Source organism: Xiphophorus couchianus, chromosome 1 (assembly GCF_001444195.1).
Source record: "Xiphophorus couchianus chromosome 1, X_couchianus-1.0, whole genome shotgun sequence".
Classification (NCBI taxonomy): domain Eukaryota; kingdom Metazoa; phylum Chordata; class Actinopteri; order Cyprinodontiformes; family Poeciliidae; genus Xiphophorus; species Xiphophorus couchianus.
In genome coordinates, this window is record NC_040228.1 from 20,008,300 (window position 1) to 20,029,194 (window position 20,895).

Sequence of the window (20,895 nt, forward strand, 5' to 3'; positions counted from 1 at the left end):
TGAAGGTACATTTATCAAAGACTGTGTTATGAAAATGGTGGAGAACATTTTGCCCTGAGAAGAAGCAAGAATTTGAGAAAAATGTTTGCCTGGCAGTAACAGTGTGGCACTGAGAGTTGAGGACATGAAACTGAGTATTTTGAACGGCAACGTCTGTCACTATCAGCAGTGAAGAGCGAAACGGAACATTTATGCACTTGGATTTATGGCACTTATTTTTATTAAACTCTTGAGTAAGATTTGGTTATGAACCTGTAGATATAGTAAATGACGAGCAAAATTCACTTGTTTTAAGATTTAATAATAACAGACAATTTTGCATTACTTTAACTCCTGTTTAAAATGTTCTTGAGGCAAAGATATTTTTAAACTCATGCAAATTTAAGGTATTTCATACAGTTTGTTCAATGTTATCTGACTCTCCAGATATGAAAGGAAGGCAGAATTTGGGTTTTTAGAGTTGTTCTCATTTGCCTGAGTGGCTTATATTTGTTTTGTTTTTTTTGTCATTTGAAAAATAAAGATAATTGTGACAATGAAAATTGTTTTATAACAGTTTGTGAAACTTTTGTAGTTAAAAAATGTCCGAACAAACTATTGGCCCCCGGGCATCTTCACTTGATCAAATCTGGCCCTCTTTGCAAAAAGTTTGGACACCCCTGTTCTAGGGTCACACAGGAGGATGATAAGCATACAAGTTTTAACAACTCAAGTTTATTTTTCTTTCCCCACAAAAAAAATAATAATCCCAGTAACACTAATTACCTTAATAAAATTAAGGTATAAAACTTAAATTGTCCACCCTTACATAAAAATATCAAATTAATATATAGAAAATTGAGGGTAGTTTTTTTTTAAGTAGCTTTAAAGCTTATTTCAACAAAAGAAATTACATATTCCAGTTAGTCCTTCAATATAACAGTTCAGTCAGTCAGTTCAGTCAGTGTGCACATAAGTTGTCCGTTATGAAAATGTTCATGAACAAATAGTTTGTGGAATAAAAAAAAGATTTGGGGGCCCCCCTTTTTGTTCAATAAGCTTATCTGTTGTCCACACAAAATCTCCAGCTCCAGCAGCACCAGGCCGTCCGTCTTTCTAGGCTTCAGTCCGAGTCTCAAAGATGGCGGCGGAACCCTCCTGCTTCTGGAACTCCACTGGCTCGTTCAGATATCGGTCGTCCAAAAAAAACCACCGGAGAACTCTCAGAACAGAATGTACATTATTCAGTTCAAAATAAACAGATTTCTCTCATATCACAGCAGCACTTATGCGTAGTAACTTCTCTACTTCTGCTTAGTCTGCATTTCTTCTTCCCTCTTCTTTACTCTTCTTCTCGTACAGACACAGGAGAAATGTGGGTCTAGTGCCCTCTACAGGACATTCTAAGAACTAACAAACACATTAAACATACAGACAGATCAGCATAGTTTCACATGTTATCCCATAGTTTAATCTTGAATCACTTTGGAAGGGACAACTGACTGAAGTGCCATTTTCTAAAACATTAACAGCATTGTCTCATCGAAAAAGATCAACAACAGTTGGTGTAAAGCCACCAACTGCCATTGATGTGTTTAATATTATGTGGTGATGTGTTGTATGACCCTACTTTGGTACTCTTGAAGAATACTTTCTCCAAGGTTTGAAAGTTTGTCCACATGAAAATTGATTATTTTAACCGGGCACCCTGTGACAAATTATGCTATAGCTACATCCTGCATACTATATAGACTTTTAACAATTTTGTAGTGGCACTCTGCGTCCCAAAGGTTCGTTGTACCACCTTTGCAATTTGTCTAACAACCAATATTTGAATCACTCGACTGAAACCAAGTCTTCGTTTATGATGTTTACTTAAAGAACTCCAAAAGTACACTTACAAAAGAAATGAAAGGCTCGATACAGATCGGTCAAAAAATTGTGTTGCTTCCACCGTATCCAACTGCAATCTCACCTCAAACGTGCATACTGGCAATATTAATGTTATGCATTACATAGTGGAAGCCAAAATTACTTTTCACAATAAAAGTATCCCTTTATATTAACTAAGTTATACATTCTAGAAAATATACTCATCATGAATTTCTTAAAACTAAATTAAGCATATTTATAAATTTTTAATCTAAATTATTATTCTATATGAATTCCCCATTAACTGGCGCTTACAAAATTATTAAGTGCCTGATTGTATCGTAACTAATGCTTATAAATAATTGTTCTGACTGAATATTCTAGACAGGTGAAGAACATATAAAAATAATTTTAGTGGAACTTCTACAACAGTGGAAACGCCACTCACATGCTATACTTTGATATTTCTAAACTGAATGAAAAATCATCCCACATGCTAATGTTTTTCATGTTTCAGGTGATGGACACCCCAAAGAGAGTAGTCCTTTCATCAACAGCAGCGCAGCCTCTGATATGGAAAAGAGCCAGCAATATGACGGCAAGAGCATGGCCCTCTTTGAGGTGGGGGCTGCTCTTAGAAATGAGCACAGATTGTTCGTGTAAAGTGAATATTTTCACCCAGGTGTCACTTTGGGCTCTAGGAGGAGATTGATACCAGTCCAATGGTCTCCTCTCTGCTCAGCTCTCTGGCCAACTACTCCAACCTGCCAACTGGCAGCAAGGAGCACGAAGAGGCTGAGAATAACGAGGAGGGGGCTCGGCCGTCTAAAAAACCTGTAAAGGTAGAACACTGCAGCAATATTTGTGTGAATAAAAAAATTTACTTTATTTAGTTTTTCTTTTACATTTTTTGAAATGATTCATACCTGAGTATTGTTATGACATCCATTGTAAAGTTTAGATTATTGAACAGTTTCCTAATAGTAGCAGGAAAAATAACATAGTATCGGTGACACAAATTCTGTGCTTGTTCAAATTTCTAGCATTAGATAATTCAATTTCATTGGTACCTCCTCACTGATAGACAAGATAATTAAAAGTGCTTTGTAGAACAATAAATTTGCAGAAATACAGGAAGAAAGAGTGACTTAAAAACATCAAACTACTAGTTCTAGGCGGAGCATCGGAAAGTGCAGGAGATTCTTAAAGCGATAGAGGCAATTGCAATTTCTTTTAAGCTATGTTTGATACAGTATTTCCATAACTACTAAAGGTCACATAGTTACTTGATTGTGCTATAAAATTGCACTATGTGCCTGGAAAATACATAATATTGCCCCATTAAACACATTGAGCTGTAGTAACTTATGTGGAGGAATCATATTTGCCTATCTGCTTTGTCATGACCCCTAATACATTGCATACATATGATTTCCCTGCTATGTTTAGACTAAATAACATTTTAATCAATGCATAAGCTCAAACATTTCAGCTTAATTCAGTCCAGTTTACAGCAGCGTATTCGAAGGGATGACTCTATTAGTTCTAATAACAAATGTTGCTGACTAATATTCATGACAGAAAACACAGAATGAAGTTTAACTAAACCACATTCTGGGCCTGGGTCCGTCAATGGAAACGGTTTTTTTATGCACACACTAGAATGGAGTGTGAAGAACTTATAGAATATCTGTCAGTGTTTTCTTATACAAGGTTTTCATATGAAAAACTTGTGGTTGCTGAATATACTGTAGCTCATAGTGCACATCCAGACTTGAAAACGAGTAGTTGAAATAAGTACTTTCATGCAAACGGAAAGTCAGAATTCAACACATTCTCACTCCCGACTCATCATATATTGACGATTTGGGACTCAGTGTCACATGTTGACGCGTCGGTTACCCCCCTTTGTGTCAATAATTGACGAGAAGGGTTCTCTCATTGAATGCTGTACCACTCCCTAATCATCCAAAACCGACGATCTGGATAGGGTTAGGGTAAGGGTTACGGTTAGGCATAGGGTTCGGGTACTGCCCTCGCGTCAATTATTGACGCGAAGGGGGTACCCGACACATCAACATGTGATGCTGAGGGAACCTGCAAAAGCGTCAATATATGACGAGTCGGGAGTGAGAATGGGTTGTCATATTACATGAGGCCAAGACAACAAATGCATTGAGGTATGTAATGAGAAAGCACTTGGCCCTTTACATTTCCCATTTGTCATTGTGGTTTGTGCTTTCCAGGCCCCCCAGCTCGGCACTCTGATGGGAGTCTACTTGCCGTGCATCCAGAATATTTTTGGAGTGATCCTCTTCTTGCGGATGACATGGATGGTTGGGATTGGCGGAGTCTTCGGCTCATTCATAATTGTCTTCATGTGTTGCTCTACGGTGTGTTCAAATTAAAATGTTCATTCTATGGTTCATCTGTTGTTTGATGAAGATGTTCTTTAAAAAATAATAATAATTACACTTGGGGAAATACATTTCTGTCCATAAAAATGTATATGTTTTTTTCTGACACAGTGCATTAAACCTGCAGATGTCCTTGTCTGGCATATTCATTCTTAGTTTAATGTACAGATGTTGAACTTGAATCCTGACATCTGGTTTGATGGGCTTTAGTTGTCAAAATTACTCAAATAAAAAAAAAGAAGAAATCAAAGCAAAGCGTTCATTTGTGCTGCTTGGAGGTCATTATGTGAAGAGAGATTCAACAAAGTGCTAAACCTTCAATATGAAGAATAAAACAAAATTTTAAGATGTACGTGATAATCAAATGAGACAAATCAGAGATATTATTTGTCCACTGAACCGTTCAATAACCAAATAAGACAGTCTGCTGTTTGACTTGATGTTTGTTGTCTGTTGCTGTTTCCAGACCATGCTCACAGCCATCTCTATGAGTGCCATAGCAACAAATGGAGTCGTACCAGGTAAGGGTCTTCCTCCTGTGTGGGATGTTTTTGTGGGGATGTTTTTCTTCAGCAGGGACAAGGAAGCTTATCAGGAATATTCTTGAAGTCTATAGAAAATGTGCAGGTGAAAGGTATTTGTGTGGGTCTTGAAGATGAAATCCCAATAACATATTTTCAAGTTTGGGGTAGTACTACGACTAATGAGAAATACTTACTCAAACAAGAGTATGAATACCTCTGCAAAGGATTGTCTTAATGAGTATGACAGATCAGAACACTGAATCCAGTATATGTTTTGACCCACAGCTGGTGGGTCATATTACATGATCTCTCGCTCCCTGGGGCCAGAGTTCGGTGGTGCTGTGGGGATTTGTTTCTACCTGGGAACCACCTTTGCTGGGGCCATGTATATACTGGGTTGTATTGAAATTCTGCTGGTGAGTGGATCCAAATGAAAAAACACAGCTTTTGAATGTATTTGTCTTAATTGGCAGTTATTTCATTTGGTGTCTTCGGTCAGTGTGGTACAATGTTTAAGTTTAGAAAATGTCAAAAATCAAATCAAAATACAATATTTATTTAGAAGACAGTAGTGCATACATCCTAAGAAAGAAGAAGAATCAGTTACTTGATACATTGCTGGATTTACTTTTTTTTTTTATTGGTGCCAGACTCTGGTGAGCTGCATGTCATCCTATCACCCTGTGTTGAAGTCAAACAGACAATCTTACACACATGATTTATGTGTGGACAAACAACATAAAAGAGACGAGCAATAGAAAAGAAAAGAGTACATTGTTCAGTGTGACTGTTAGCAAAGTGATTGATAAAATTATAATGCAGCAGGCATATCCGTAAATTGAGAAACGCCAATCAAACATGTTGTCAAAAATATGTTTGAGGTCCCAGATGTTGTCAATCAAACATCTTTGCTTGAATTCTAGCTTTTTCAACTTTTGACAAATTACTTTTTAAAAATAATTAGTACAACAATGTACACAATACGTTAAAGGTTTATTTTTTTAATGTTCACTTTTTGTTATGCAGGCTATTTCATTTGAAACTTTGAAACTGTCTTGTCAAATGGTTTGATGTGGTACATTTATTTTAGTAAGAGAACATGTAAACATTTCATTTATTATATATATATATATATATATATATATATATATATATATATATATGTGCGTGGGGGGGGGCTGTATTTAGATATTGAAGTAATTTATTTTGTCTATACCTTCCTTTTTCCCTCAGATTTATATTGTTCCACAGGCAGCCATCTTTAAGATTGAGGGCCTGGAGGGTCCTGAGGCAGAGATTGCTCTCCTCAATAACATGCGGGTATATGGCACCATCGTGCTCAGTTTCATGGCCATAGTTGTGTTTGTTGGGGTCAAATATGTCAATAAGTTGGCGTTAGCCTTCCTGGCCTGTGTTATCCTATCTATTCTGGCCGTTTATGCTGGAATCATCAAGACTGCCCTTGAGCCTCCTGTCTTTCCGTAAGTGACACTCTTGTTTAGTTTCTTTACTAATCTCTGCTTAACTTAACAATACATTTTATTGTCTATTTTTGACTTGGCAGTGTTTGTCTCCTTGGAAATCGAACACTTCTCTCTAAATCATATGACGTTTGTGCAAAGGTCATTGAAATAGACAATGAGACGATCACCACAAAGTTGTGGAGGTCATTCTGTGATTCTGATTCCCTCAATGCTACATGTGATGAATATTTCATCAACAACAATGTTACAGAGATGCAGGGCATTCCTGGGGTCACTAGTGGGATCCTTGCAGGTTGGTTCTGTAACACAACAGTACCATAGTTTGACGATTACGCCACAGACACTTTATGCACACTCATTTTTCTCCCAGAGAACCTATTTGGAAACTATCTGGAGAAGGGTATGATCTTGGAGAAGCGTGGAATCTCATCCAATGTGGATCCTGAAATTCCGACCACCAACGCCAATCGCTACGTCCTAGCTGACATCACCAGCTTCTTCACCCTACTGGTGGGGATTTATTTCCCTTCTGTTACAGGTGACAAGTGCTTTTTTCTCACATTTAAAGGTATAAAAAGCAGATTTTATGGCAGTAATGCCCAACCATTGATAACAATCATATTCAAGTACATAGAACCCAAGAGTTCTTGGTCCCAGGCCATCATTGGCCAAAGGTCAAGATTAGTTTTGTAAATGTATTATTATCCCTGTGGAATTATGTCACTAGGCCACTAGAGTGAAGAGAGAGGCATAGCTGTCAATTGATCATCACTTTGTGGTGAGTTGGATATGGGGAAGAAAGGTCTGCCAGACAGACTTGGTAAAGTCAAAAAAGTGATGAGGGTGAACTAAGAATGTTCAAAGGATCTCCAGGAGATCTTGAATTTTGAGAAGAGTTTCTCGAGTCAGGGGACTTGGACTCATACTATATGTTTGGATTCAAGGTTCAGGAGCTGTAGTCTCAAGTCCACACATCCACACCTGTCATGGCAAACACAAATGGACTCAGTGGAATAAAATGTTACATTGACTATAAAATGAATAAACCAGTTATATTTGACAGGTTATTCTGAGCAAGAAAATCTATGAAAGATTAAGCCGAAAACTGTGAAAATATTTGAGTGATTCTGGTTATTAAAAAAAAGGGGGAGGGAAGGGAAGACAGAATTTTAAGAGTGAATCTCTAAATGGATTTTTTTTTTTTCTGGGACTCACAGGGATCATGGCAGGCTCAAATCGCTCTGGTGATCTGCGCGATGCCCAGAAGTCCATCCCGATTGGTACCATTGCAGCCATCACTACCACCTCCACTGTGTGTATCCTTAATTGGTCAAACATTGGCAGAAAGGAAAGAAAGATCAACATGTGCCAGAGGATTATGAATATATAAACAAATATTCTTAACCAAGTAGTGTTTCTTAACTTTTCCTCCCTAGATATGTCTTGTGTAATCCTGTTTGGTGCTTGCATTGAAGGAGTCGTACTGAGAGACAAGTAATTTTGCATGGTTTATTTACTTTTCACTTTTTTTTAATCATTTGCATCAGATGGTTTTAAATTCCCCTTGCACGCATTGATAAAGAGATAGAGAGCTGAGATTTTGCCTCCTCTCTTCAGGTTTGGGGAAGGGGTTAACGGTAACCTGGTGATTGGCACCCTGGCATGGCCTTCTCCCTGGGTCATCGTGTTTGGCTCTTTCTTCTCCACCTGTGGTGCAGGACTTCAGAGTCTGACTGGAGCTCCACGTCTACTGCAAGCCATCTCAAGAGACGGCATCATCCCATTTCTCAGAGTTAGTCCAGGAATTCCTACTAAAGCCCGATTTATTTACCTTCCCTTGTCATGCAGAAACAAACACATGAGGATTTAAAGTTTGATGTATGCTTTTTTTTTTTTTTTTGTGGTTATTGCTTTTAGGTTTTTGGACATGGTAAAGCTAACGGGGAGCCAACCTGGGCACTGTTACTAACAGCTAGCATCTGTGAGATCGGCATTATCATTGCCTCCCTGGATTCAGTTGCTCCCATCCTGTCTATGTAAGAACACCAGGATGAATTCACTGTTAGGCAAAATAATTGCAATTACTTATTTTCATCTTTTTGTTATTTCTAACATTTTGTTTTTGTTTTTAGGTTTTTCTTGATGTGCTATATGTTTGTCAATCTTGCCTGTGCCCTGCAGACCCTGCTGAGGACACCAAACTGGAGGCCACGATTTAAATTCTACCACTGGTAAGCCTTTAAGCCCATATATATCATATCAACATTTTTAAGAATTTTTCTTTTCAGTTGTGTTCAGGCTTGCAACTCACACTAGCTCTGTTCATTTCCATATGATATGTGGAAAATGTGTGAATGTAAAAGAAGACAACGCAGTCAAGATTGCACCTTAAAGTTCCAAATAAAAGACAAGGATACATTGGACAATACATTTAAAATTAGGGACTGCATCTTTTGAAGGTCGATTACATCACAGCAGTGCAACAAAGGCTGTCCAAATTCGACAGCTCCTTTAAATGTGTTCTCCTTTTCCCTGGATATGAAGGACTGATGTATCCTTCATTACCCACTGTATCCCAAAATTCATTCATCAATGGGAGATTTTTGTTGCTGTAACAATGGCAGGTGAAGTTAGGGAGGTGTACAGTTTTAAATATAAGTGCATTAAAATTTGCTGGTACAAACATTAAAAGCTTAATGCAGTTTTGTTGTTAGACTTTTGCCATGTGCATAGACATTTTTTATATATTTTTTGTAAAAAAGAAATTATTAAATAATTTCATTCATTAAAAATCACACATTCTGTGCTTGAACTATTTGTCACAGATATGGCATAATTTGGGTTGTATCCTTTTTTCTCATTTTAGTTTTATTCTTTATCTTAATTTCAGGATTTTATTGGTTACGTAATCATGAGGGGAAAAAACAACAGCCTCGCCTTTTTAGAGTGCATGACTTGAAAGACTATTTTTAAGTCCAAATATTGTGTTGTAAACATATCTGTTTTTGAAAAAAAGTAAGGCAAACTGTTTTATTTATGTTTCATTAAACATATTTAGGTTTTAGGTTTTAGGTGGCTCTAAAATATGACATTTGGCCTTTAAAAGCAATGGAGAGGACCAAATGTTCTGTAAATAGTCACATACTTTTGACATCCTGTCACCAACAGGGCTTTGTCTTTCCTGGGTATGAGTCTGTGTCTGTCGCTCATGTTCATCTGCTCCTGGTATTATGCCATAGTCGCCATGGGTATTGCCACCTGCATCTACAAATATATTGAGTTCTGTGGGTGAGTAATCATTACAGCAGCATGTAATTCATCATTGATGGATAAGGTTTTTAAAATTACAAGGTTTTCTTTGTTTAGGGTATATTACTTATCATCGTAGTTGCAATAAATCTGTGGTCAATTGTTGTTATGTTTTAAAACAGAGCTGAGAAGGAGTGGGGAGATGGCATTCGAGGAATTTCGCTCAGTGCTGCACGATTTGCTCTGATGAGGCTGGAGGAGGGGCCGCCACACACCAAAAACTGGAGGTCTGTTTAGTCATATGATTTGTATTTGAACATTTGGAAAAAAATGTGCTAACTTCAAACCAGTTTGCTTTTTCCTTTTGATTATCTTTCCACTAATTTGTTGTGGTGTTGTGGTTCTCTGCTTGCTACAAGGCCTCAGATCCTGGTGCTGGTGAGCATGGATGCTGAGCAGAATGTGGAGCAGCCCCGCCTGCTCTCTCTGACCAATCAGCTTAAAGCAGGCAAAGGCCTGACCATTGTAGGTACTGCTGTTCAAGGAACTTTCCTTGACAGCTATAGTGAAGCCCAGAGGGCAGATCAGGTATCTTGCTTCCCTTTGAAAGATACACAGCTTTTCTACCCACATTTTCAGTTCCAAAGTGGAATTTCCAGTTGTGCATCTTTGTCTGCAGTCTTTGCGTAAGCTGATGGAGACAGAGAGGGTGAAAGGTTTCTCTCAGGTGGTCTTCTCCTCCAACATGAGAGATGGGACATCACACCTGATCCAGGTTGGAGGACTTGGGGGTTTGAAGCACAATACTGTGATGGTGAGCTGGCCTCAGAACTGGAAGCAGCCCGAGTGCTACCAGCAGTTCAGGAACTTCATTGGTAAAGAAACTGTTTACAGCCTCGTCTTCATGTCCTTTTATTATGGCTATATTTGGAAAATAAATAAATAAATTCAAATTTAATCAATTACTATACAATATTAGAACATGAAGTTTAATTTTGACCCAAGACATTATTATTTTATTAGTTGGTCAGAGATTGTACAAATCTTTTATTGTCTTTTTCCTCTTTCTGTTTACAGAGACCGTTAGAGAGACAACCATAGCTAGTTTGGCCTTGCTGGTTCCTAAGAATATCTCCAGTTATCCGTCCAATGGAGAGCGCTTCACTGAAGGCCACATAGATGTGTGGTGGATCGTCCATGACGGAGGCATGCTGATGCTTCTGCCCTTCCTGCTCCGCCAACATAAGGTGAGAATCAGCACTTTGTGCTCTTTTTATTTCAGACATTTACTGTGTAGTGAGAAATAATCCATCTAGGTTAGTGATGTGAATTTAAAACAGTATGAAACATCAAGGATTTCAGTGCATGTTCAAGTTAATGTTTGTTGCCTCAGGTGTGGAGGAAGTGCAAAATGCGCATTTTCACTGTGGCACAAATGGATGACAACAGCATCCAGATGAAGAAAGACCTCATCACTTTCCTCTATCACCTGCGCATTGATGCTGCTGTGGAAGTAGTGGAGATGGTGAGAGATTTGTCTCAGACTTACATCCCCCATTATTTCCAGGAAGACTTTTTTTTTTCTAGGAAAGCTTGCTCATTGTTTCTAAATAAAACCTGTTCCTTGGATTATCAGAATGCTTATTAACATAAACATCTGCTTTCCTCTCAAAGCTTGACAGTGACATCTCAGCTTACACCTACGAGAAGACACTAGTAATGGAGCAAAGATCTCAGATCCTCAAACAGATGCATCTGACAAAGAATGAGATGGAGAGAGAGGTAAATTAGAAAACACTTCCACCAGAAGAAATTAACATAGGAAATTTTTCACGGGTTTTGTTATCCAGCAACATTTATCTAATGATCACAATTTTCTTAGTTTTAATTTTTAAATTTCTATTGATTTGCTTTGCACCACTTTATGTTGGTTTAACACATGAAATCCCAACAAAATACATTGATGTTTTTGGCTATTAAGAGCCAAACTGAAATAATGTCAAGGGGTATGAATACTTTCACAGCCATTTTCTACCAATTTGGAACAAACTAAAGGAATTAAAGGGGCGCTTCGTGTTTCATTTTTGTAGATTCAGAGTATTACTGATTTCTCCCGTGGATCCATCCGTCGTAAAAACCCGCCAACCTTGCAGCCCCAACACAGCACAGAGGAGGGAACCAGCCTTGCAGAAAAACCAGAAGATAAGGTAAACATTTAAAACATCCCCTGTCTGTCTCTCTCTCTCTCTCTCTCTCTCTCTCTCTCTCTCTCTCTCTTTCTCTCTGTGTTGTTCAGCTTCTGTGACCTCTGTTCTTTCTTGAAATGGGGTTGCTTGATCCCAGAAGCAGGAAGTGGCTTGGTGAATAATCACTTTCACTTTTACTGACAGGTGTCTCTTTTCATCCTTTCACCCTGTCATCACACGTGTTTGTCTCTCAGTCTGAGGCTGTCTCCAACCCAAAACAGGTCCGCCTCATCCAAAGTAAGAATGCAGCCACCAGCCCAACAAGTCCCACTTCACCTGCTGCCACGCTTGCAGGAGGCACTGTCACCTGGAGAGGCAGCAAGGGCCCAGATAAAGGGATGACGGACTCAGCAGCGACACCAGGGGCAGGCAAAGACCCCCTTAATATGAAACCGTAAGTCACCTAGTACCTAACTTCAACTCATGAGCCTGTCTGAGGTTTATATGAAAGACCCAAAATAACAAATGGGCCAGGTAGATAAAAACATTCCAGGAAGTTAGACTTCACAGAAAAGAGTTTATATATATATATATATATATATATATATATATATATAGCTGCACAGTGGCGCAGTTGGTAGCACTGTTGCCTTGCAGCAAGAAGGTCCTGGGTTCGATTCCCGGCCGGGGTCTTTCTGCATGGAGTTTGCATGTTCTCCCTGTGCATGCGTGGGTTCTCTCCGGGTACTCCGGCTTCCTCCCACAGTCCAAAAACATGACTGTCAGGTCAATTGGTTTCTCTAAATTCTCCCTAGGTGTGAGTGTGTGTGTGCATGGTTGTTTGTCCTGTATGTCTCTGTGTTGCCCTGCGACAGACTGGCGACCTGTCCAGGGTGTACCCCGCCTCTCGCCCGGAACGTAGCTGGAGATGGGCACCAGCAACCCTCCCGACCCCATTAGGGACAAGGGTGAACAGAAAATGGATGGATGGATGGATGGATATATATATATATATATATATATATATATATATATATATATATATATAACTCATCTGGGGAAAATGTCTAGATGTAAACTTTCAGTTATAATCTGGATCACTTAGGGAATAAAAGCAGAAATTAGTTATTTGTCTGTTTTTATGAAATTGTAACTTCAAATTAAACTGAACCTAAATTACTGTGTTCACATATGATTTTTATTTTTTTTTTTACATTGTTTCCATGAGCTACACGTTTTTTGCGTCAACTTACACTTTGTCTTTTCCCTTGTTGAAGGAATACAAATTTTCACAAAATGAATTTGTGAAATCTTGAAACATATTAGTAGTTTGCGTGTGTACTTTTTACATAAAGCCTACCTTTGAACATTTTAATCTCTCTAAGTAAAATACCTTTGGGTCATGTGTTAAAATATAATTTATATATATACATATATATATATATATATATATATATATATATATATATATATATATATATATATATATATATATATCATATATAAAAAGAAATCTATTGAACTTATAAATGCAGCTACATGTTAGCAGCTCTTTGAAAAAATATTGCTATTTTTTTTAACTCACGCTTCAGGGAATGGGAGAGCTTGTGAGTATTCACATTTTCTAATCAATTGTATTTCCTTTCTGATTGGAGCATCTAAAAAGCTGTTTTTCTTTTTTCCAGTTGTGAGTTGAATTTCTCTGGTTTCAGGAACCAGACAGATGTGAGGCGCATGCACACAGCAATGAGACTCAATGAGGTCATCACAAAGAAGTCCAAGGAGGCAAAATTAGTCCTGCTCAACATGCCAGGACCACCAAAGAACCGAGTGGGCGATGAAAACTGTATCCTTCTGTAACCGGTGTATACCATTAGTGTTCTTTACTGATCACTTGGTCTTATACAGTCGGTTAACCTTTATGAGTTCTGCGTTGTGTTCAGATGAAGAAGGGAGTCAGACCACAGGAGTTGCTGGTTGTTCTTTAATGCAGGTTGCTGGCAGAGGCCTGCACAAATAGAAATAAAAATGCCCTTTAACATGCAGCTCTTCCATTCACAGGAGTCGGAATTCCCCTAGCAGACAAACACATGGAGAAACCCTGTGACTAACTAACAACAATATCTGCTCTAACATTTAAGAAAAATGTTTTTAACTTGTTAAAAAGAATACTCCTCTGTATGGATTTAAGCAAATTAACATTCACAGCTGCATGTACTTATAAATATTTGATATATTTCATAAAACGTGAGCGTAACCTAAAGCAAAGAAAAGTTCCTACCTCTTCTCAGGCAGCCTAGCACCAACTGAAGGTAGTACAGTACTGATGTCATAAGACACTCTCTTAAAGTGACAGTACAGGTACTAGTGCTTATCAAAATAAGTAACATAATAAAATTCTTAAAATATGACAAAGAAATAGGATTCTTCAGTGTTACTCAAGATTTGGTGAAATTTCAAACATTATAATAATAAAAAATAAAGCACATTTTCTAAAGTTGTTACACTTCATATTATTCTGTGTGCTCAAAGTAAGCATTACAAAAAAACAGCATAGACTTCATATTATTTAATGTGATAATCCTTCACTTGGAGTGTCTCTCAGATATGGAGTTCCTTGAGGTTCTCACTGAAGGTCTCAACAGGGTTCTCCTAGTGCGAGGAGGCGGCCGAGAAGTCATCACCATCTACTCCTGAGAGGCTTAAATTAGCATCTAAAAGAACTTGTGAGTTCTTCTGCTTCTCTGTGATTCTAGGAAAATTCTCTCTTAAACCCATCACCTGTCCCCTCACCTGGCAACCAGACTGCAGAGCTTCCGGGAACGTCGACCCATGACCTAACTCCATCCAAACCATCTGAGCTCACTTCACCTGATAACGTTTTGGAAGAGCTTTCTGATTTATTCTGGATTTTTCCTGCTCATCTATAAGAAAAAAAATTCCTTTATGTCTTTGATCTGTCATTTGACATCTGTGCTATTTGAGAGTTTTTGTTCAACCTAAATCATCTTGGTTTTTGTCCAAGATTGTATGAATGACAACACCCAAGTAGTAATTTAAATTACTAAATTAATGGAGGCGACTATTCTGTGTTCATTTAGATAAAACTAGTGTGTAAAAGCAACTAAGGGTGGGTTCATTTTTACTTCAATACAAAGAAATGGCATTCATTCAAATTGCTTTTGTTCAATTTCATGTTTAGAAAATTTGATAGAGCTTTAGATCTAAGAACAAATATTTTATAGAAATCATGGCCATAAATCTGGTCATTTTTGCATTTTTTTGAATTGTTAACCACCTAGTAAATTGTAGAATTCATATTCAAGTATATATTTTATAAAATATTTTTAAATAATTGAAGAATTATCGGTGGAAAAAGTAAAAATTCTAGATGGTATCTCTTTTTGAAGAGCAATATCACAATACTGCAGATGACATTACAAAATAGAAAACAATGTGCTTCATCACGATGTATTTTCTTTCTGCTGTGTCAGAGCCATTTTTTATCTAAAATGTCCACATGCTAGCTTATTTTTAAAGATGAATTCTTTATATCAATGCTCTTATTCAGATGTTGTTTTTCTTTTTTCGAAAGGCAGGATTGTGCATGTCAGCTGAATCTGTTGCAGTTAATTTCGTAAATTGACCAAGCTTTGCAGCACTAAATAGAGAGAAAGTCTCGTTCCCTCACAAAAAGCTCTGTCAGTTTTTATTGGTCAACTTTGTGGTCTGATTATACCTTGCCCTCATTCTGCTGGCACGCTGTGTAACTGCTAAAAGTTAGAGGAACAACTTTGTATTAGATCCAAATTTTAAAACTATTTTTAAAAATACCCTCTTAATTGATAGGGACAGTAAAGTATGTGGTTTAGAAATAGGTTTACAGATGCAATTTAGTCCTAAATGAGATTACGATGGAGAAATGTTCTGGCACTTTTTTATTAGCTTATTTCACAAGCTGCGGTACTGAGAATTTCTGACATGTTGAATTGAATCATGCAGAAACATCTGTTTAAAGGTAACCCTGTTGACTAAAGGTCACTCACTAACTCACAGCTGCACAAAACCTGCAAAATACAAATACGCACAAATACAAACACAAATGTATTGAAAGTGAATTTCAGAGGGTGTCTGCTACAATTTTGAGATGACTTTGTTCATCAGAAACTACATTCATTAGGGTGTATATGTTTTAATGATTTATTTAATTCTCCAGCTTATTTTATGTTTTTATGTTTAGTTTACATTACATTAGCTTTTACAGAAAGGCTAAACCACAAAGCTTTGTCTATATTTGGCATAAAACTTCATCAGATAACTGTGGAGGACAGATAGGCCTAAAATATTCACGTCATAATATATTTTATTCATTTAGGTAAATGAAGAAGGAAAAAATTGGATCCTTAGATGTAATATTTAGTCTGACCCTCCCTGTGTAGCAACAACCTCAAATCAAAGTGTTTTAATTTTAGTTTATTCTGTATAAAATAACTTTGATTTTTAAGCTTTTGATTTGACTAAGTTGAGGACTTTCACTTGGCTTATCTAAAACTTTAGTATTTCTTTTTTCTTTTTTTTTTTGTTAATTGTTTTTCACATTTTGGTTAAATAGCTTTTGCATTCATGGATCTGATGTTATTGCTGGGGGATTGCTTTAACCATAGTTTTATTAACATTTACAGTGTTGTATAGTTCTGATGCAGCTAAACAGGCCCAGATCATTATATTACCAACATGTTTTCCAAATATGCTGCTCCTTTCCTGTTAGATTGTGTTATTTAGTGTTTTTGTTTATTTTTTACATTTGCAACTTAAATAAATATCTTAATGTTTTATTTGTCTATAGATTGTTTTTCTAACAATGTTGCCATTAGATTAAACTGTGAACAAGCAGTCAAATTCCCTTTGGAGAACTTCATCTGTATAACTTACACCACTGGAGGTCAGTGTTTATCAACATTTCTGACTCCTAATAAGAAAACTGTTCAGTTGCTTAGATTTTACGGAGAGCTTATTGGTCGTGTGTGTTTTCAAAGTCTTATTTTAGTTGAACAGTCGAAGGAAGAATATCATTGTATTGAAATTTCATTTATTTGTAAATGACAGCCAGCTCATCATCTTATGATCCACCATGAATGCTTCTGTGCTTGGGGGAAAAGTGAGGCAATGACCCAAATATGGCAGTATATCCATTAAAGAATGTTTAAGAATTAAGAAGAAGAAAGTCCTCAGCCTAGTTCAAACCCAGATCTTTTTATTATGAACATGTTGTGACCTGAAATAAAATTGTACATCAAGCATACCCCTCAAACATCTTAAAAGATGAAAGTGAGGAGACCGATATCAGAGGCTCAGGCAGATGACAGAGACTGGTAGACAGCTAAAAGAATCTCACTGATGGAGGCGACATCAGTTAGGTGGGTAGGGTGTCCTAACTTTTTCTTCAGAATACACATTTTTGCTTATCTCTCTTGTTCCTAGACTAAAACAAGTTTAATAATTGTTAAGTGCAGTTAGTTATTTTCTTTTCCAGACAAAGAAATAGATTAGTGATCAACATGTGGGAATTTCTTGATAAGAGACTGTAAATTAATGGGGCATATCAAGTTATTTACATTACTGTATGTTTTTGGTCAGCAGTTTCACCGCTTGGTGTCACATAACTCATAAATCAGAGCGTGTTTCCAGCATCCAGAACATGTATAGATTATCTTTATGGAGTTGGATGGACCTTTGTGATTAAAGTTTAGTGACGAAAGCCCACTTCCCTCTCTATCTACTATTACCCCATCCTTTCGTATAGGACTCACTTTGTGTTTTAATTTTCTCTCATTTGTATGATAGCATACAGTTTGCAAATCTTACCTCATCCTTAATACAATAATATATTGCTTTATTGAATAATGTTTGTACAGAGAAGTGTTTGCTTTATTTTACTGATAAAGGTGGTTGCAGCAACACCCCCTGTGCATGTACTGGATGTTATTTTACAAGTCATACATACTGGTTCCTAGTTTGCACTGTTTTAAACTCTTTCTTGCAGACTGTGCATGCTGGGTTTGTTTTACACTAAATGGAATATTAAAGACACAAAACATAATGATACATTTAGCATTGTTGACCGGTTTAAGTTAGGAATGTGTTTAAAACTATTACATATTTTTATGTCTGCACAAAGTGTAATAACTTTTAAAATTAATAAAAGTTGGAAATATGAGGACTCTTTTCTGTTGAGAGCTTATTTTACATTTTTCAGTAATAAGGAAGCTGCGTCTGCTGAAGACATCCAACACAGTGTCTGAAGTCAATTGTGCCCTTTGCACGAACTTGTGGTTCAAGCTACCTTTGACCTTGTGTAGGGGATATGAACATACAGGACAAAGATAAGAGACCAACCTGATCCGCTTTGCTCTGTTTTTTGTTCTTGGTCATATGCAGACATTAGCTCTAGCAGAAAGGTAACAATTGTGCTGTGAATCCAAATCAAGGAGCCGGAATCTTCATTGTCCAGTAAAAAAAAATATTTTATTTAAAAGTGAACTTTGAGGTTTCAAAAGTAGAGTTGAGAAGCTATAATACAAAAATAAAATGCAATTTCAAAACGGAATGTGAAACTGTTTCAATCAAATCCAATATTGATGACTTGTTGTCAACATTGTCAATCTTTTGGATTGAGCCACCTCGCTCTAACTACAACGTGACAAAAACCTGAACAAGTTTAAGATGTGTGAATACTTTTGCAGGGCAGTGTGCATTTAAAACTGAAAAATCTGTTTATACTTAGCCTTGACTTTTTGGTCAAGGCTAAGTATGATTTTTTTTATCATTGAGGCACATACTTGGCCTTGACTTCTTGGTCAAGGCTAAGTATGAACTGTTACACCCAGAGTCATTCTTTCTCTTAATATTTGTGGCACTCCAGTGTTTTTTTAGAAAGAAATATAAGAAGCAGGAGCCTGCAAACTGCAAACTCAGCTTCCCCTCACCCCCATTTCAGTGATAAGCTTCCTTGAATAGTTCCCACAGTTTTACACAGAAATAGGCAATGATTATTAAGTCTATTACTGGGGACAGAGAGTGCAAGTGTTGTGGCTGCTGCTGTAACACAGCTGTTAGGAGTTCCAGGATAATAAATTTTTTTATCATTGGGGCACATTTTTGATGAGCAGATTACGATTCAGCCAGATACAGGTTTGCTTATTGTGTTCCTCTTCACCACATTTACTTTGAAACAGGAATTCAAAGATAAATGTAATAAAATACTAAAAAAAGAGCTGAAGAAAAACTGCTGACCTTTCAGAACTGTTTATTACAACAGACAAAGTCCGCACCGCTCCATTTTTCATGCAGAGAAAACAGTACAGTAATTGTCTGACTGAGAGCAGGGTTGACCAATGTTTTTTTTTACCTATCTAGTGTAAACAGAGACAGTCCAAGCAGCAAAAACGAATACTATTAGCACCAGACAACTGTCAGGATGAAGAAGCGGTCGACTAACCTTCGAGTGAGATTACCCGTTTTCCTGTTTGTATCCCAGGTGATTTTTGTTGCAATCTACTTTGGCTTTGTGACCTACGACGAGCATGCTGATGCCCGTTTTCAGACCAATCAGACAAATCCAATGCACAATGACATGTACAAGGATTACCCATTCTTCACAGATATACAGGTCATGATTTTTCTCGGCTTTGGATGTTTGCTGGCATTTTTCCGACTCTACGGCTTCGGTGGGATGGTTTTTAATTTTCTGACTGCTACCTTTGCCATCCAGTGGGCCATCCTGGTGCAGGGCTACTTCCAGTTCTATCATAATGGGAAGATCCACTTTGGAGTTATGAACCTCATAAATGCAGAATTTGCTTGTGCGGTGGTCCTCATCTCTTTCGGAGCGGTGCTGGGGAAGACCAGCCCGCTGCAGCTTCTGGTCATGACTCTGTTGGAGGTGCCTGTGTTTGCGGTCACAGAGTGGATCGTTCTGAAGTATCTAAAGATTAATGATGCAGGAGGGTCTATTCTCATCCATCTCTTTGCCTGTTATTTTGGACTGGGTGTGACGTTTGTGCTATACAGGTCAGGTTTAACGGAGGGTCATGTTAAGGAGAACAGCAGCTACCACTCGGACATCCTGTCTGTGATGGGCACCTTGTTCCTCTGGGTGTTCTGGCCCTCATTCAACTCAGCACTGACCCTTAAAGGGGATGACCAGCACAGAGCCATCCTGCACACCTTTATTGGCCTCAGCGCCTCCACACTGACTGCATTTGCTCTGTCTGCAATGCTGAACAAAAAAGGAAAGCTCACAATGGCAGATATTCAGAATGTGACCCTGGCTGGGGGAGTAACAGTTGGGGCATCTGTGGATATGATGATATCACCTGCAGCTGCGTATGTGCTGGGTATGATGGGCTGCACTGCCTGCATGCTGGGCTACAAGTACCTGAGCCCATTCTTAGCACAACGCTGCAGGATCCAGGATCAGTGTGGGATACACAATCTGCACGGACTAACAGGACTTATATCATGCGCAGCAGGGATATGTGCTATTCTGATGGCTGATGAGGAAGTTTACGGCCCAAGTCTGTATGAGATCTTTACTCACAGAGCACCAGTGGAGGGGGACCCGAAACTGCAAGAACTGCAGATGCTGATTCCAGGTTTAAAACCGGGATTGGGAAGGACTGCAAGGGAGCAGGCTCTCTTCCAGGTTGCAGCTCTATTCTCCACGATAGGACTGTCGGCACTGGGGGGCATTCTGACAGGTTATGTGTTGAAGCTGCCTTACCTTGCAGCTCCTTCGGATGATCTCTGCTTTGATGATGTGGTGTTTTTTGAAGTTCCCCCAGATTATGATGCACCACTTAAACTCAGCTACAAAATGACTGCAGAGGAGTCTCCAGATGTGCAGCACCAAAGAGTTGTCATCCAATTAATGGACAATAACATGGAATATAAATGTGCCTGACTTGGTCTTTTGAACTGACTGGAGGTGTGTGTATCTCACTATTAAATACATGTTTATATTCATTACACTCTAGAATTCTTGTAGGCATTTATATTTTTGCAATACCTTTCAGTAACTTTGTTGATATAATTCATGCTCCACAAAAACAGAGCTGTCAGCTGCTACCTGCAAAAAGTAATTGTATTATCAAACACTAAAATTAATAAAGTACTGAATACTACA

At 37.9% G+C, this 20,895-nt stretch overlaps 1 protein-coding gene and 1 long non-coding RNA gene across 3 annotated transcripts in view; one reads left to right on the forward strand and one right to left on the reverse strand.

Annotated features, from left to right (window-relative positions):
• Nucleotides 1-20,895, forward strand: part of slc12a5b (solute carrier family 12 member 5b) — a 36,235-nt gene extending 15,340 nt beyond the window's left edge. Inside the window, exons 2-26 of one of the 2 annotated variants that reach the window (XM_028021703.1) lie at nucleotides 2,369-2,472; nucleotides 2,553-2,693; nucleotides 4,098-4,244; nucleotides 4,735-4,789; nucleotides 5,078-5,208; nucleotides 6,026-6,273; nucleotides 6,357-6,568; nucleotides 6,647-6,814; nucleotides 7,494-7,592; nucleotides 7,713-7,770; nucleotides 7,894-8,068; nucleotides 8,194-8,312; nucleotides 8,409-8,507; nucleotides 9,445-9,564; nucleotides 9,708-9,812; nucleotides 9,945-10,113; nucleotides 10,205-10,400; nucleotides 10,603-10,772; nucleotides 10,919-11,050; nucleotides 11,200-11,307; nucleotides 11,616-11,732; nucleotides 11,966-12,165; nucleotides 13,304-13,318; nucleotides 13,424-13,557; nucleotides 14,317-15,271. In XM_028021703.1, the coding sequence (XP_027877504.1) occupies nucleotides 2,369-2,472; nucleotides 2,553-2,693; nucleotides 4,098-4,244; nucleotides 4,735-4,789; nucleotides 5,078-5,208; nucleotides 6,026-6,273; nucleotides 6,357-6,568; nucleotides 6,647-6,814; nucleotides 7,494-7,592; nucleotides 7,713-7,770; nucleotides 7,894-8,068; nucleotides 8,194-8,312; nucleotides 8,409-8,507; nucleotides 9,445-9,564; nucleotides 9,708-9,812; nucleotides 9,945-10,113; nucleotides 10,205-10,400; nucleotides 10,603-10,772; nucleotides 10,919-11,050; nucleotides 11,200-11,307; nucleotides 11,616-11,732; nucleotides 11,966-12,165; nucleotides 13,304-13,318; nucleotides 13,424-13,557; nucleotides 14,317-14,408 (3,314 nt within the window). In that variant the 3' untranslated portion in view covers nucleotides 14,409-15,271. Of the gene's footprint in view, nucleotides 1-2,368; nucleotides 2,473-2,552; nucleotides 2,694-4,097; nucleotides 4,245-4,734; nucleotides 4,790-5,077; nucleotides 5,209-6,025; nucleotides 6,274-6,356; nucleotides 6,569-6,646; nucleotides 6,815-7,493; nucleotides 7,593-7,712; nucleotides 7,771-7,893; nucleotides 8,069-8,193; nucleotides 8,313-8,408; nucleotides 8,508-9,444; nucleotides 9,565-9,707; nucleotides 9,813-9,944; nucleotides 10,114-10,204; nucleotides 10,401-10,602; nucleotides 10,773-10,918; nucleotides 11,051-11,199; nucleotides 11,308-11,615; nucleotides 11,733-11,965; nucleotides 12,166-13,303; nucleotides 13,319-13,423; nucleotides 13,558-14,316; nucleotides 15,272-19,314 lie in introns of those variants that run through there. The other variant, XM_028021710.1, reaches the window with a different exon arrangement.
• On the reverse strand, nucleotides 13,682-14,052 carry LOC114147235 (uncharacterized). Its single transcript, XR_003596045.1, has 2 exons — nucleotides 13,993-14,052; nucleotides 13,682-13,786 (listed from the first exon to the last, which is right to left on the reverse strand). It is a non-coding gene; the product is annotated as an uncharacterized LOC114147235 (long non-coding RNA).